The 14,165-nt window shown below is 36.1% G+C and overlaps 2 protein-coding genes across 7 annotated transcripts; one reads left to right on the forward strand and one right to left on the reverse strand.

Annotated features, from left to right (window-relative positions):
* Positions 1 to 20: 20 nt before the first annotated feature.
* LOC131775983 (large ribosomal subunit protein uL24m) lies at positions 21 to 3,665 on the forward strand. Its single transcript, XM_059092110.2, has 5 exons — positions 21 to 179; positions 720 to 815; positions 1,647 to 1,750; positions 2,561 to 2,691; positions 3,130 to 3,665. The coding sequence occupies exons 1-5, from the start codon at positions 51 to 53 to the stop codon at positions 3,411 to 3,413; spliced, it is 744 nt and encodes a 247-aa protein (XP_058948093.2). The 5' UTR covers positions 21 to 50; the 3' UTR covers positions 3,414 to 3,665.
* A 4,994-nt stretch (positions 3,666 to 8,659) lies between these two features.
* LOC131776005 (uncharacterized) lies at positions 8,660 to 13,415 on the reverse strand. Of its 6 annotated transcripts, none has more exons than XM_066165888.1 (7): positions 13,290 to 13,415; positions 12,523 to 12,554; positions 11,742 to 11,814; positions 10,765 to 10,959; positions 10,425 to 10,551; positions 10,336 to 10,394; positions 8,660 to 9,697 (listed from the first exon to the last, which is right to left on the reverse strand). In XM_066165888.1, exons 1-7 carry the CDS (start codon positions 13,312 to 13,314, stop codon positions 9,684 to 9,686), a joined length of 525 nt encoding a protein of 174 aa, XP_066021985.1. In that variant the 5' UTR covers positions 13,315 to 13,415; the 3' UTR covers positions 8,660 to 9,683. The 6 variants fall into 6 exon arrangements, with proteins under 6 accessions (XP_066021985.1, XP_066021989.1, XP_066021988.1 ...); XM_066165892.1 differs by lacking the exon at positions 13,290 to 13,415 and adding exons at positions 12,250 to 12,307; positions 13,053 to 13,275 and having other exon boundaries at positions 10,336 to 10,551; XM_066165891.1 differs by lacking the exon at positions 13,290 to 13,415 and adding exons at positions 12,250 to 12,314; positions 13,053 to 13,275 and having other exon boundaries at positions 10,336 to 10,551.
* Positions 13,416 to 14,165: the final 750 nt, after the last annotated feature.

The raw sequence follows: 14,165 nt of genomic DNA on the forward strand, positions 1-14,165 counted from the left end.
CTCCTCGGTTGACTAGCAAAGGCCGGTGCCATATTGGAATACAGTGTGTGATGCCCTCAGTTCCTTGGAACCCGTTTGGGTTTTCAGCAAAGCCCCTTCGTTTTCCAAGACTTCGTGTCGGAAACAAGAGACAACCTATTGTGCCTTTAAAAGAATGGAAATTAGTGAGAGGGGATACGGTATGATACTTGATCATTTTAATATGCGTTCAAAAATATCACAGCTAGTTGACGACTGAATACACATGGTATGATGAAAGATAATGTAGTCTTGTTCGCCGATAAGCTTCATTTAAGTTCAGTATTTCAACTAGATTAACTCCATCTCTAACGATGTAAATGATGGTCGAAGGAAATTTCACTATCTTGGATATGTAGCGCTTTTCACTTACTCTTCTGAAGGAACGAAAACAAGCGAATTTAATGTTAACCGTTTTAGTGTAGAGAAGACAATTTTATGAGGAGGGTAACACTTAAAATGGGGGGAGATCAGAAATGGTGCTAATTTTTAATTTTTAGTGGGTAAGAGCGAAGAGCTTCCTACCTCTTGGAATGAGGTGGGGATGTCTAAGGAGTTAACAACCCCCCCCCCCCCCCCCAGCGCTGCTTCCAAACTGTCTTAAGGTAAACTTATCATAGCATTTTTAATCTCGAAATCTGAGGTAATAAATTACATTAAGGTGGTGTATTGAATCAGTCCATAAATTTTATCCACTCAAGGTGATGATTCTTGGTGGGAAAGATAGAGGAAAGATTGGAAAGATCAATGAAGTGGTTAGAAGCAAGAACTGGGTATTTGTTGAAGGATTAAACACGGTAATTCATTCTTTTTATTGACATTTAGTGGATGTGCAACCTACACATAGGAGTCTGTGATATAAACCATGTCCAAAATACTTTTTTTCCTTAGCTAGTAAAATGTATGAGGGACCAGTGCTGGGAATGGCCCATTGTTTTTTCACCTTGTGGTATTTGTTACATCAATGAATAACACAATCAGGGAATAGAGTATATTAAAATCATTGATGGAATCTCTTTTAGTACATGTATTTGGTACATAGTCGTTAGCCTAAGGGAGGGAGCCCATAGTCTGTTATCAAGGGTTTTCCTGGAGTCTCTGCCCTAGGCCTTTTCTTTACCTGTCTATGGGTCAGTCCTAGTCTCCTGATGTGTGCTTCCTGATCCAGTGTAACATTTTTCTCAACTTTCCCCTCTTCCCTTTGCCTTAAAAAATTCTTCGTCAATGATTTTGCTCTGATTTAACTTAAATTTTCACTCTTGAGATCTCATTAATAGTAAATCCCTCTTACTGTCTATCTACAGTTCTTATGATGTTAGTTAGGAGAATTTGGGTTTGGATCAACTAATAATCCCCTAACTGATATTTATTCTCATCACTAATGTCTGCTGTCTGCTTTATGTAGTACTGATATTGTAAAGAGAAATTATGTCTTCATGGGAGTTGAGGGATTTAATGTCAAAATGACCATCACCTACCATTCTCCAAGGTCTCCTCTTGATCAAAACAAAAATCATACATACAGTATGATTTAAATTGTAGCTTGGATTCTATTGTTGTTTACCATAGAGATTCTATTGTTGTTTACCATAGATTGTTATTAACCATTTCTTTCTATTTCTTGACAGCACAAACGTTACATCCCTCCACAAAAAGGTTACGATGGAGGACTTACTAACAGTGAAGCCCCACTTCAGGTGTCAGAAGTGTCTCTCATAGATCCTTCAGATGGGTGAGCAGTGACATTCACTATTTTTTTTTATACATACATTTTGATAGGTTCTTATCTATGATTTATTAAAGGATATATGCACAGGTGACATCACCATTAACAACATTTTGCTTTTTTTTATCATAGGACACTTACATATTCCATGTTGCTGTAGGTCTGCACTGTAATAGATCACAGAAAATGTCAAAATGTGGTAAGAGAATCAGTGACATACTCAGCCATGCCATGGTGTGGTACTTTTTTTGTTCTTACCACATTTTGATGTCATCTGTGATCTATTACTGAACCAACACACCGCAACATGGAATATATTATTTAAGTAGAGAGTATGTTTGTAGATTTAGATCAACATTTTCTTGTAGAAAATACTGATCTAGCAACAAGGAGTAAGAAATGAGATCAATTTTCCCATCTTTTGTCCTCTATTTACACACAACACAACAGACATGAGTCAACGTGAACCTTGTGGTGACCAAGTTCATCATAGATGGAATTCTCTGTTGCTCAATGAACTACAACATTTGGCTAAAATAAAAACTCCAAAACTCCTTGAAATTTCGAACAAAGGGGTAACAAATTTTACACAAACAAAAGCTAAAAAAAACTGAGTAAAACTCTGTAAAACAAACAACAAATCCAATCTTAGAGTTCTTTGATTTCTCATGGACTCCAAGAAGTTTTTGTTGATCCCATTGTCAAGACAAGATGAAAAAATATTTTTCTTTATAACAAAGATATCTTCGTCCTGGCATAAAAATTGTTATCACCAGCATACAAGGGTATCTAACTAAGAAATACTCTTTTTTCTAGGAAACCCACAGATATAACCTACAGATTCACAGAAAAGGGTGAAAAAGTTAGAGTATCAGACCGCACAGGTCGTATTATTCCTAAACCACCATGGGAACGAAGAGATGTTAAGAACCGATCAGCTATAAAAGGTCAGTTACTATTCAATATTCAGGAATAAAGAGATTGCCAACAGCTATCTGGTAATAATTGTTTTTTTTTTCCCCTGAATTTTTCATCACCAAAATTAGACTATTTATTGGCATTTGCCATTTCATTGTTTATCATTGTTTTTGACCAGGGTTACCTCTTGTGTTGTGCTCTTGGGCTGACAAATTTTCTCTCACACTTCCGCGGAGTATAAAATGGGCAATGGCAAAGTGTCAGGGAGAGCCCTTGAAACACTGTAGGGGGAGGAGGTAATCCTGTGATGAACTTAAGTCCCATCTAGGGTTTAGAAGCTCACTCCTTGTTGTTCAGGCCAGATGTGCTCATTGACCTCTGTATACGTGAACAGGCATTAGAGTATGCATTACAAGCTGTTATTAGGGTAATGAATTACTACTAACTTTTTTATCTGTTTTGTTTAGATGGTGATTTTGACACACCACCATCAGCAGTTACCAAAACAACCTATATCCCATCGCTGCTGTATTTTCATGAGGAGATCATGCATGCACTGAAGGTACCTCCCACCATTCCAAAAACAGAACCAGATCGAAGAGATCTGATGATGAAGGAAGTCGAAAAAGCTGCAAATTGGCATTTGGACACAACTGCAAATGCTGAACTTAGTCTTATAGACAAAATTTACTTCTCAGTCAGTAATTATGCTGATAGACTTATACGGTTTTTAAGGATTGATAAATTGTAATGACTTTTTAATCTTCAATCTTCTCAAGTGAAAGATATGGACAGATTGCCATCCTCCTATGATAACCTATCTTTCTTGCAGCCATTGTTTGGACCATCTCACGAAACAACACTCTCTCTGGCAGGGAGAAAGAGTGTTGTGCAAAATGACCAAAGGCTGCAGAGCATAAATAGAAGAAGAATCTCTACTTGTAGTAAAAGAAAAGTACCCAACACCATTTGTTCTTGTATTCATTAAAAATGTTTAAATCAAGTGAATTCCAAATGATGGTTTGGTTTAAACATCTAATGTGCCCCCTTATTAGACAGTAGTGAAAGAACTGTCAGTAGCCAAACCCCTCCTATGTTCCATCCCTTTCCACTTTACCCATTGTGTTCTTCCACAGGCATCCCAAGCTCACATCTTGAGAAAAAGCTAATGATTAAGTCATGAAAGCATCATGCGTTGAGAGGTAACATTGAGAATTTGAACATGTTGTAAGGAATAGTATGGGGAATGGAATATGGTCAATTTACAATAACTGTTTCTAAATATGAACATACTATTCCCTATAACATGTTCAAATTCTCAACAGTTCCTCTCGTAACTGAACACCACATCACACAACATGTCCTGCTTTCATGAATTAATTGTTTCCTTTTTCTTGAGACATGAGCTTGGGATGCCTTTGGTTCTTTGTGCTTAACCCAACCCACTTTTCCATTCTATCATGCATGAGTGCTTAATAGAGTACACTGAGTTAAAGATCATCAACTTTAGAGTCGGAATAGAGTACACTGAGTTAAAGATCATCAGCTTTACAGTCGGCAGGAACTGCAAAAATACACCTTATTAATATGCATATTTTGTTGTTTCTACCAAATGCCTCCCTATCATGCCAAGAATTTGGAGATTTTTTAAGAAAAATGTATTTATGTCCACTGTATGTTACGATGAATTTTTTAGGCTGTTATCTACTTACTTTTGTGGGCTCCTGACTAATAAATGTAAAGGAATGAAAGCTTAAATGATCTGTCAAAATATTGAACATCTCTGAGCTGATAAAAGATGCTGTAAATTGATATACAGATAGAGAAATTTCTAGAAATCTTGTCTGCTGGGAGGCAACCCAGTTTGCTTTTTGCCAGCTTCATGGTAGGAGTTCAGCTTGAAAATTCCAAGATACAAATCTTACTGGGTTACAGAATGCAGAACCTCCAGTTTTCAAATCCACCACCCTGTTTCCTTTGATCTCCAATATTGTAAAAATGTGTCAAGGGCAGATATCCTTCCTAAGGAAATGTCTGTCTTAAGGTCACATATTGGACAGCCTTATGTCAAAATGTTTTGGAAGAAATACAAATTACAATTTGTACATAAGGGTGGAATTGAAATGTGGATTATATGGGGCATTTCAAGGTAGGCCAACAGAGAATAGAAATTGTTTACCTTTTGGAAAATCTTCTCACACTTTCAAGCCATATTCATGCAGGGATTTAAAGAGTTGGCTATATTGTGATCCTACACAAAACAGCTAATTTAAAACCAGGATTAAAGGTTTGACATTTACTCTGCCGCAAAAACGCTTCCATCTAAGTTTCAGAGGGAAAAATAACAAGAAAGGTTGTCTCAAGAAAGTTTGTTTCAAATAGTTGATCCACTGTTGTTTTCCGACGTACATCTATCTACAAAACTTACCTTACAACTGTACTGCAAGCTGATACTTGATTCTGATAAAGAACAGTTTACAAGTAAAAATTGAATCAACAAGGACCCTGATATTCTGTTTCACTATCCGGAATGACTAAAAAATGTCAGAGAAGGAAGAAAAATATTTACATGTATTCATTTAGGAATATTCTTTGTTCTAACAAAAAACTCTTGGAGTTCAAATTAAAGAAACGTTTAACAGTAAATACAGATAAGTAGCTAAACTTATACAACTTAAGCTGTGCATTTAACTTTAACCAAGCATTAGATCAGAACTCCCAAGAGAGATCTGCATCAAATTTCTCACTACAATATCACCATCTTATCACAAGTAAAGGTTATGGAAATCAAGGAACTGATCAGTAAGGAAAAATAGCCTTCCAATAAAATAGCCAAATTCTCTCAATGGCTATTGTATGGAAATGCATGGGCACCATTGACAAATAAGAATTTATAGAATTTAATGGTTTATCAAAGAGTGACATTAGCATCTAATTCTTCCTAACATTATCACCCCTACATTACACATTAATGCCATGAGAATCAAAGAAGTGATCACCAACTTAAGACTCTTGATTGTTAAACTAATTCTCCTTATCAGCACCTTGGGAAATGTAAAAAGGACAGTATGGATATTATGCACAGTAATATCAGGGTGTAAAGAGTAAACAAAGTTTAGCCATTGTTGAATAAAACCACATTCTAATTCATCTTGAATTTGGCTGATTCTTTTGCCTGAATATTTATATTTGTGAATTTTGTCAAAAGGGCTAAAAGCTACCAGTGGAAGGACATTTATTTAATGAAAACAATCCTCTTAAAGAGAATACATAAAGCTCACTGCATGTGTAAAACTCCAGTTTGGTTTAGACCTCATGTAGTTATAACCAGACCTACCCAGTACATGTTTACAATGGAGTTTAAAGGGTTATTATAAAACAATTCAAATAGTATGCGAGCTCTGATTGGCCATAAAAACCATTTTACATGAGCATATGTAAACACGGTTTTCATTCCTCTTTCATTAGTTATTTTATAAAAGAAATGTAAAATGGTTTGTGTGTTTACATAGCCTGATGTAAACACTTGGGAGGTTGGGAGAACACGAGATAAGCTGGAAACCACTTCGCTTTTGCGTCATGGTTTCCTATGCTTATCTCGTGTTCTCCCAACCTCACACATGTTTACATCAGGCTATGTAAACACACAAACCATTTTACATTTCTTCAATATTTATCTTTTTCTTATGGGTCATTTTCTTGATCAAGAGTAAATGTTTATTTTTGATTTTCAGGTGTGGGTGAGAAAAGGAGATGGATCAAAAACAAAGTTGTACCATGACAGGACGGAAAATGCGTGCACTGTAAGTACCTCCCGTTGTCCCATACAAACCCTTAGAAAAGTTTTCTAAGGCTTTGTATGGGACAAAGGGAGGTACTTACAGTGCACGCATTTTCCGTCCTGTCATGTAGGACAATTACAGAATGGAAAATACAGGATAAAAAAGTCATGAAAAGTAATTGATCAAGTGCTGCATTTTGATTTATATTGTATAGAATCTGTTAGATTTCAGTCTATTTTGAGACAGATTGTATCAGGATGCCAGATAGTTGTTGCATGTCATATGACACTTTGACATCATGACATGTTGCTGTGACAATAGTGTTGTCCTGTGGATGGACAATTTTTTAAAATCCCTTAAACTGTCCTGAAAATTTAGCATGTGAACTTGCTCATTGCTCATGTATAACTGGAAGCAATGAAAAGCTTACCAATGTACCCTGACCCTTGGAACAAGAGAGCATAAAACCCAAGGCCCAACAAGAGCCACAAAGAATGATAAGAGAAAACTGATGTATACGAATAAAGATAAACAGGATGAAAGATATCAAGGTCAGGAAGGGTTGGCCAGATATGGTAGTCTTTCAGTAAAGAGCAACAAGTAAATCACCAGGAAAACTATTTGCTGCACAATGTAAATAAGCCACCAATTACCCAAACATTCAGACTCTCAGATGACTGTGTGAAAAACAAGTTTGGTTGTCCCTTGGCTAGAGGAAAACATTAAAAATACTATTATCATTATGCAGTAGTTCTATTTCCGATGGAATGTTAAAGTTTAGCCAGGCTGATAAAAGAAGGAAAACTGGCTTTTGTGCAGTGTATGTTTGTGTTAACTCTTTGACTCCCTGAGGTGATTAACATGAAACTTCTCCCTTTGATATTTATACATTATCTAGCAAACAAGTAAGGAGGATACTCAAACTTATTAGCTAGTTGTTGTTTTGATCTAAGACCAAATTCTCATAACTACAGTAGTTTACAAGGACAAATGTAGCAGTTAGAGGAGAGAATTAACAATGATATCTAAGGAGTTGAAGGGTTAAAAATATACAGAACATTATCATGGAAAGTTTCTTTCAGTTTTCACCTTTCCCACTGCACTGTAAATTCTAGCCTTTTGAGATCCTTTCAAAATTACTATTGGCTCTCTATGGGCGAAGAAAACTTCCTGGTATTCAAACACAAACTTTTTGATGTATTTAGTATTACACCTGGCATTTTGACATCCTTTCATTTAGTGCTGCATAGTATTTGAAGACTATACAATCTTGTTTTCTGTTTGCCATGCAAGCTGTAAGTTACATCTTATAAAGAAAATTATGACTGGAAAAAGCTCTTACTGAATAAAAGTGTAAACTGTCTTTTATATATCTCTTCTTCTGTAATGTGGAACTTTAACTGGTCTAAAGAGAGATTTTTAACAGAAAGTGTTTCTTTTCTTCTTCATAGACAATGAAGAAATTTCATTAAAGGTTTGATGACACTGAACACTTTACCCCCTGAGAGTGACTAACATCTAACTTCTCCTTACAACATCTCCCCTGAATCATACACTAAGGTCTCAAGAACAAAGAAAACTATCACCAACTGAAGAGACTCTTGATTGTTAAGCAAATTCTCCTTTTCAGCACTTCTGGAGCTATGAAGATGACAGTATGAAGAATATGCACACTGATGTTAGGGTGGAAAGGGCTGAGCTAGCATGCTCTACAGCAGGCTCTCAGTTCATGGGAAGAAGTAATGTGCAAGATGTGAGGGTAAAGACAAGTCCAATACAGTTGTGATAGCAGGACATGTAACCCTTAACCTATCAAGCTTTTATATCAACTTAAATGGCAAGGGGGTGAGAAATGATTTCTCAGTCAGAGAGGTCAGGTTCTACTAAAAATTGGAATATTGGATTAAATAAAGTGAATACCTATTTTGAAATGCTAACATTTTTTTTTTGGAGAAAATTATGCAAGGGTATCTCACAAGTCCATGTCAGCAAATCTTACACAGATTGGAGACAAATTCAGTTGACAAGTTAATTTATGATTTATAGTGCCAAAATGACATGAAATAGAATTGAAATGAAGGGAAAGGTGAGAAATGTTTTTAGAATATTTCCATTCAAACAAGATGTTACATCACTTTGAGCCAGAACCTTATGAAATGTTACATTCAGTCTTGCTCTTTAATAATAGCCACGAAGAACGAATGTTATTGCCATGTTCTTTCCAAAGTGCTTTTTATTTTTTTAACATCACAACCTTTTGCATACCCCAACTTATACACAACAAGTTACTCATGATAGTTTGCCCACTACAAACCAAGTCACTCCCATAATAAACTACTCCTCTGGTAAACAGTGGGCAGGTTAACCTGTAGACCTTCAAGTGTCTGGCATCTAATTTCTCCTTACAGTGTCACCCTTGAGTCAAATGTAAAGTTTATGAGAATAAAGGAAATGATCACCAATTTAAGAAGCTCCTTATTCTCAAAAACAGTTCTTGTCACTATCATGGGAAATGTAAGGAGAACAGGATGGAAAATATGAATGCTCAAGGTGGGGAAGGAAAGGGTCAAGCACAGTCAAATCTTCGGCTTTTTTATTCTCTTGCATAAGAGGATTCAAATAGATTCACACAAATATACAATAGCAGTGTTTAAATTTATGCAGCATAAAAAGGATAAATAGTCAATAAAAAACATATCTACAACATCCTCATTATAACTGAGTTGATAATGGGTCTACTGAGGCCAATTTACATCGTCAACTTTGTTGATAAAACTGATCATTTTGTGATACCTGGCTCTGACACTAAAAACTCATCCCTTCACACATTCTATGTTGCCTAGTTTTCAACTAGAAGAATGACAAAAGTATGGGCAATCTTTTTGCATTTAACTATTTCTTATAAGATAACTAAATTTAGTGTTTTCTTTTAAAAAAACAAATTAGCCTTGCTTGGGTTTCTTGGGATTTTCCAACATCCTTATAATAACTGAGTTGATAATGGGTCTACTATGGCCAATTTACATCATCAACTTTGTTGATAAAACTGATCATTTTGTGATACCTGGCACTGACACTTAAAACTAACCCCTTTACACATTCTATGTTGCCTAGTTTTCAACTAAAAGAACGACATAAAAGTACGGGAAATCTTTTCGCATTTAATTATGCTTATAAGATGACTAAATTTAATGTTTTCTTTCAAAAACAGATAAGTCTTGTTTGGGTTTCTTGGGACTTCAGCCTTGCTGCCCTGCCAGTAACAGAAATGAATAAAAAATAATGAGCATTAGTAGTCAGCTTGGATAAAAGTAATTTCAAAGATTCCACTCTTCCCTGAAATGAAACTCGCTAAATAATCTGGAGATTATACTGGTCTATTATGACTCCAATTGATGGATAAACTTTATTTACATTTGGCTATAAGGATGGTATCCAGAGGGGCCCTAATGTTGAAAACTAACAAATACTGTTGAAGAAGAAAAGGTTGTATATAAAAATAAACTACAAAAATATTCATAAAATCATATGTGGTGGAAGAAAAGATTAAAATACTTGCAAGTGGCCTTATAGGTAGAAAATTTAAAAGAGAAGTTATAAAAACAAGCAATTTTTAATTCATTTTTTAAAAATCTACAAGGACTCAGCTTGCTCCACCTGCTGTGAAATAGCACATTTTCTGCTTAGATGTTTCTTAAGTCTGGGAATAAGTAGGCATTGCATTCTGAGACTGCATAGACAGCAAAAACAACACTAGTTCACATTTCTTAACTGCCATTAAAGACAAACTCTCTTAAGTCCTCTCCCCTTGTCCATTACTTGTTTTCCATATTTACACATAACTTTTTCAGCAGTCTAGTTGTCTCTAAACTAGTTAGAATCTTCCCTTACCAAACTGTTCTATAGCCAATTCTGACAGCAGCCACAGGACACTTGTCAGCCAAAACTTCTGCCGATAAACAGCAACAAAATTGTTGATTTGTTTATGTTCAAAAGGAAAGATTATGTCACTTTCAGGGTCACTTCTGTAGCTGAAGGTTGATTTCCCTTCATGTTCATCCACTTTTGTTATTAAAAGTTGTTCATTTTCAGGAACCAAATGAATACCTGCCAAACAAAAGAGACACAGATCTCCATAAGATAATTCATCTGCAAGTTATGTAACAAAAAAACCCAACAACTGGAAAATGTGATAGTTGAAAGAACCATTTCATCGTCAAGAGAGTAACCTTTTTGGAGGATGTAATGCACAGTACTGCTCAACCTCACTAATTTTCCACTTCATTGTGTCAAACAGAAGATCAACATAATTTTACTCACCATGGGTATCCTTTTCCGAAAGGTAACAAGTGATACACCTGACAGTTTTCATGATAACCTGAGGTGAGTTCATAAACATTCGTAGGACACCACGCATCTGTCTAACATCATCTTGGATCCCTGGATAAACATAGAACGATTCCCACCCCTGTGTCCCCCTCACTTTCAGATGTAATTTATGTGGTAGTTGGTCAGCTATTGAAGAAAAAAAAGTGCAGTCAAGTCTACAAACTCCAAAATGTGCTGAAAATGTGATCTATTGGCTACAAAACTTAGCCTGCAAGGGCTAAAAAAAAAAGTCTTGCCTTGCAACAAATGGAATGCAGTACTCACTCCACTACAGCAATTTCAAATACTAATTCTGTTCCACTTAAGTCTAACTGTAGGTTGACAAAAAATTAAGTAACCACCAATTCACACCAAAGCTTAAGCGTATCTTAAAGCTGCATGTTTTGTTAAAAACAGTTTAAAATTAGATAATTTGGTTTCATCAAATTAAACATCAATGAGTTGATGATGTAAATTGGCCATGGTAGAGAGTTTCTAAGCTGATGTTTCAAGGGTTAGCCCCTCTTTGGAGTGAATGATGAGCTGCTCAAGCCAATGTTTGTCAACTTCAAATTCTACACAGTGAAAATACTAGTTAGTGACTCAGTACTTCAATGTACCAAATAGGAAATTCAGTTGTTCAGTTCTCTGTTTCTGATGTTCATTCAGTTTAACACAGTTGAACTGAACATGTTTTGCTGGTGTGAAAAGGGTATTAGACTTGAAATAATTCTGTACTTTGAACGATTCCTGAAAAAATCCTCTTGCCAGTTGGGCAAATGAGGGTCAGAATCTGCCAGCCTGACCTAAGAATCCACTAGCCCCTGGCTTACTGTACCCAACCGATAAGGTTTGTAACAATGTTCACTAAATATGAAAACCAGTACATTCAAATAAAAACAGGTTATAATCATCTGAAATGCAATTACCAGGTTCATTATCAACCTCCATTCTTTCTTCCCCATCAATACCATATCTGGCCTCAAGTGTTAGTTCCCACTCCTTTTGGTGGAATACAGATAAAATTGTGATTACCTGTAATAGGCCTTCTTCAGTCTACACCAAAGCTGGTTTAAACTTAGCAAAAGCGACTCATATTCTGTGATTCACTTTGTCACAAAATGCTTGAATTGTATATAACATTATCACCATCAATTTTACTGGCTCTGCATAATGTTTCCGAAGCTTCTTGACAATGAATTATGCAAGTTTGAAAGTCCTGGACCATAGGCCAAAATACAATTTTGTACCATGATGAACACTTTGGACAGTTCTACTTTCTCATCAAGACAATTGGAAGATAGATAAATGCAGTTATGTCTTAACAAAGAATTGTATAACTTTGCTGAGTGATGTGTTTGCAAGTGGAGGAATAATGAGAAACAGCTTATTCCTTCAAATTCCCAGACATACATACATACATACATACATACATACATATACTATTTGTTGAGGCAGGTCGGTTTGCGGTAACCTGAAGGCTGGTGTGGACCTGCTGATAACTCAATTAATAAAAAAAAAATATCATATCATAAAATCTTAAATAAAATAAATTAATTAATTAATTAAAATTTAAAAACTAAAAATATAAGAAATCTGATCGTTTTGATGTTATCAGACAGGCCTCTTTTTCGAATTGGAGTTGGTCCAGATAACCAAGTTATGTTTACCATTTTTTTATTTATTCCAACATCTATCTACAAAACTTACCTTACAACTGTACTGCAAGCTGATATTTGATTCTGAAAAAGAACAGTTTACAGGTAAAAATTGAATCAACAAGGAACCTGAATTTCTGCTTCACTATCAAGAGTGACTAAAAAAGATCAGAGAAGGAAGAAGAATATTTACATTTATTGGTTTAGGAATATTCTTTGTTCTGACAAAAAACTCTGGGAGTTCAAATTAAAGAAACGTTCGACAGTCAATACAGCCTAGTAGCTGTGCATTTAAAGTTAACCAAGCTTTAGATGTGGGATATAAAGCATGTTGAAGGTCATTTGGCACTTCGTGATCAACATCAGATAGTTTGGGAGGGCTAAGTTTATTTGATTCGTAAAATTTATCGAATGCGTAGGGCTGCCGGTCATTTAGCCATTGCATGACTGACTCGATGACTGTTTGGAGAGAGTACTGGGCTTTCCAGTTATTTTCGCACTCGCAACACCAAGTGATACATGAAATTGCAGTCAGGCGACCCTAAAAACTGGATTGGCGGAATGATGCGATGGTAAAATTACCTTAAATCCTAAAAGACGGAACTACGGAAATTCAACCCAAATCCTTAAGTGCTTGGCTTGTTTTGAAGCACGTTTTTGTTTAGCAAAGGACCGCGAAGAAATGTTTCAAGTTTTCCGATGTTCCTTCCCGTTCGATCCTTTGTTTCGCCACGTCCTTGTTACCCAGCCGTGGTCTCCTTGGGGACCCTAATGGGCTTAAATGCCCGACAGTCAGAAATTTTCAAAGAATTCAAATACCTTTCTTTAACACGGATAAAGCCATTCTGCGCTTGCGTGAAACTCTTGCTTGGAGGAAGAATGGGGAATCGAGAACTTAGCAAATGTCTCATCATTCTTGCTGTTTATATACCACCGTCTGCGGAAGTATTCCTCAATAAAGTAAACTATATGTCGCACTGACCTCATTTAACCCTTAGGGTGTTTTCGCTCTTCCGATTGGCTTTCACCTGTTTCACCTCTTCTGATTGGCTTTTACTATTATCACGCGGCACGGTAGGGAGGCAATGGTTCAATGACTTCGAATGGCTTCCTGTTGACTCCTACACATGCTCAAAGTAGAGCACACGGTCCTGCAAGCCAGTGGATTAACTTTAATTTGTGTACGTGAACCTAAAAATCATCGTAGCCATATAGAAACCTTGTAGATAGAAATAAGAGAGATGGTTATAGCGAATTTTTTTTCCAGAAGGAAAGAAATAAGGAAATACCTAGAGGTGAAAGATGAAGGGATAAGTGATGACCTTTTACGCAGCTTATACGTTGTTTTCAGGTTCCTGTGCGGGATAAATCGATTGCAAGGTGGTTAGTTTAGTGAATCGAAGATGATGGACTTAAGGGCCCCGAGGAAAATGATAATGACAAAGAGTAAGTGAGGCAATGGTAAACTGTAGAAGCGATTGGTCTAGATTCCAGAGACGGCCTCCTGCCTCTATTCCTTATGTAACAGCAGATGATTGAACAATTGACTGCTCTTGAGCTGGAATAACTACAAACAAAGAAAACAGCAATGTTTTGGAACTATGAGTGTGTTTTTTTTTGTTTTTCTTATTTTATGATTTTTTTAACCCTTTAAATCCCAGAAGTGATTAACAAGTAACTTCTCCCAATAATATC

The sequence above is a fragment of the Pocillopora verrucosa genome, chromosome 4, assembly GCF_036669915.1.
Source record: "Pocillopora verrucosa isolate sample1 chromosome 4, ASM3666991v2, whole genome shotgun sequence".
NCBI classification, from domain to species: domain Eukaryota; kingdom Metazoa; phylum Cnidaria; class Anthozoa; order Scleractinia; family Pocilloporidae; genus Pocillopora; species Pocillopora verrucosa.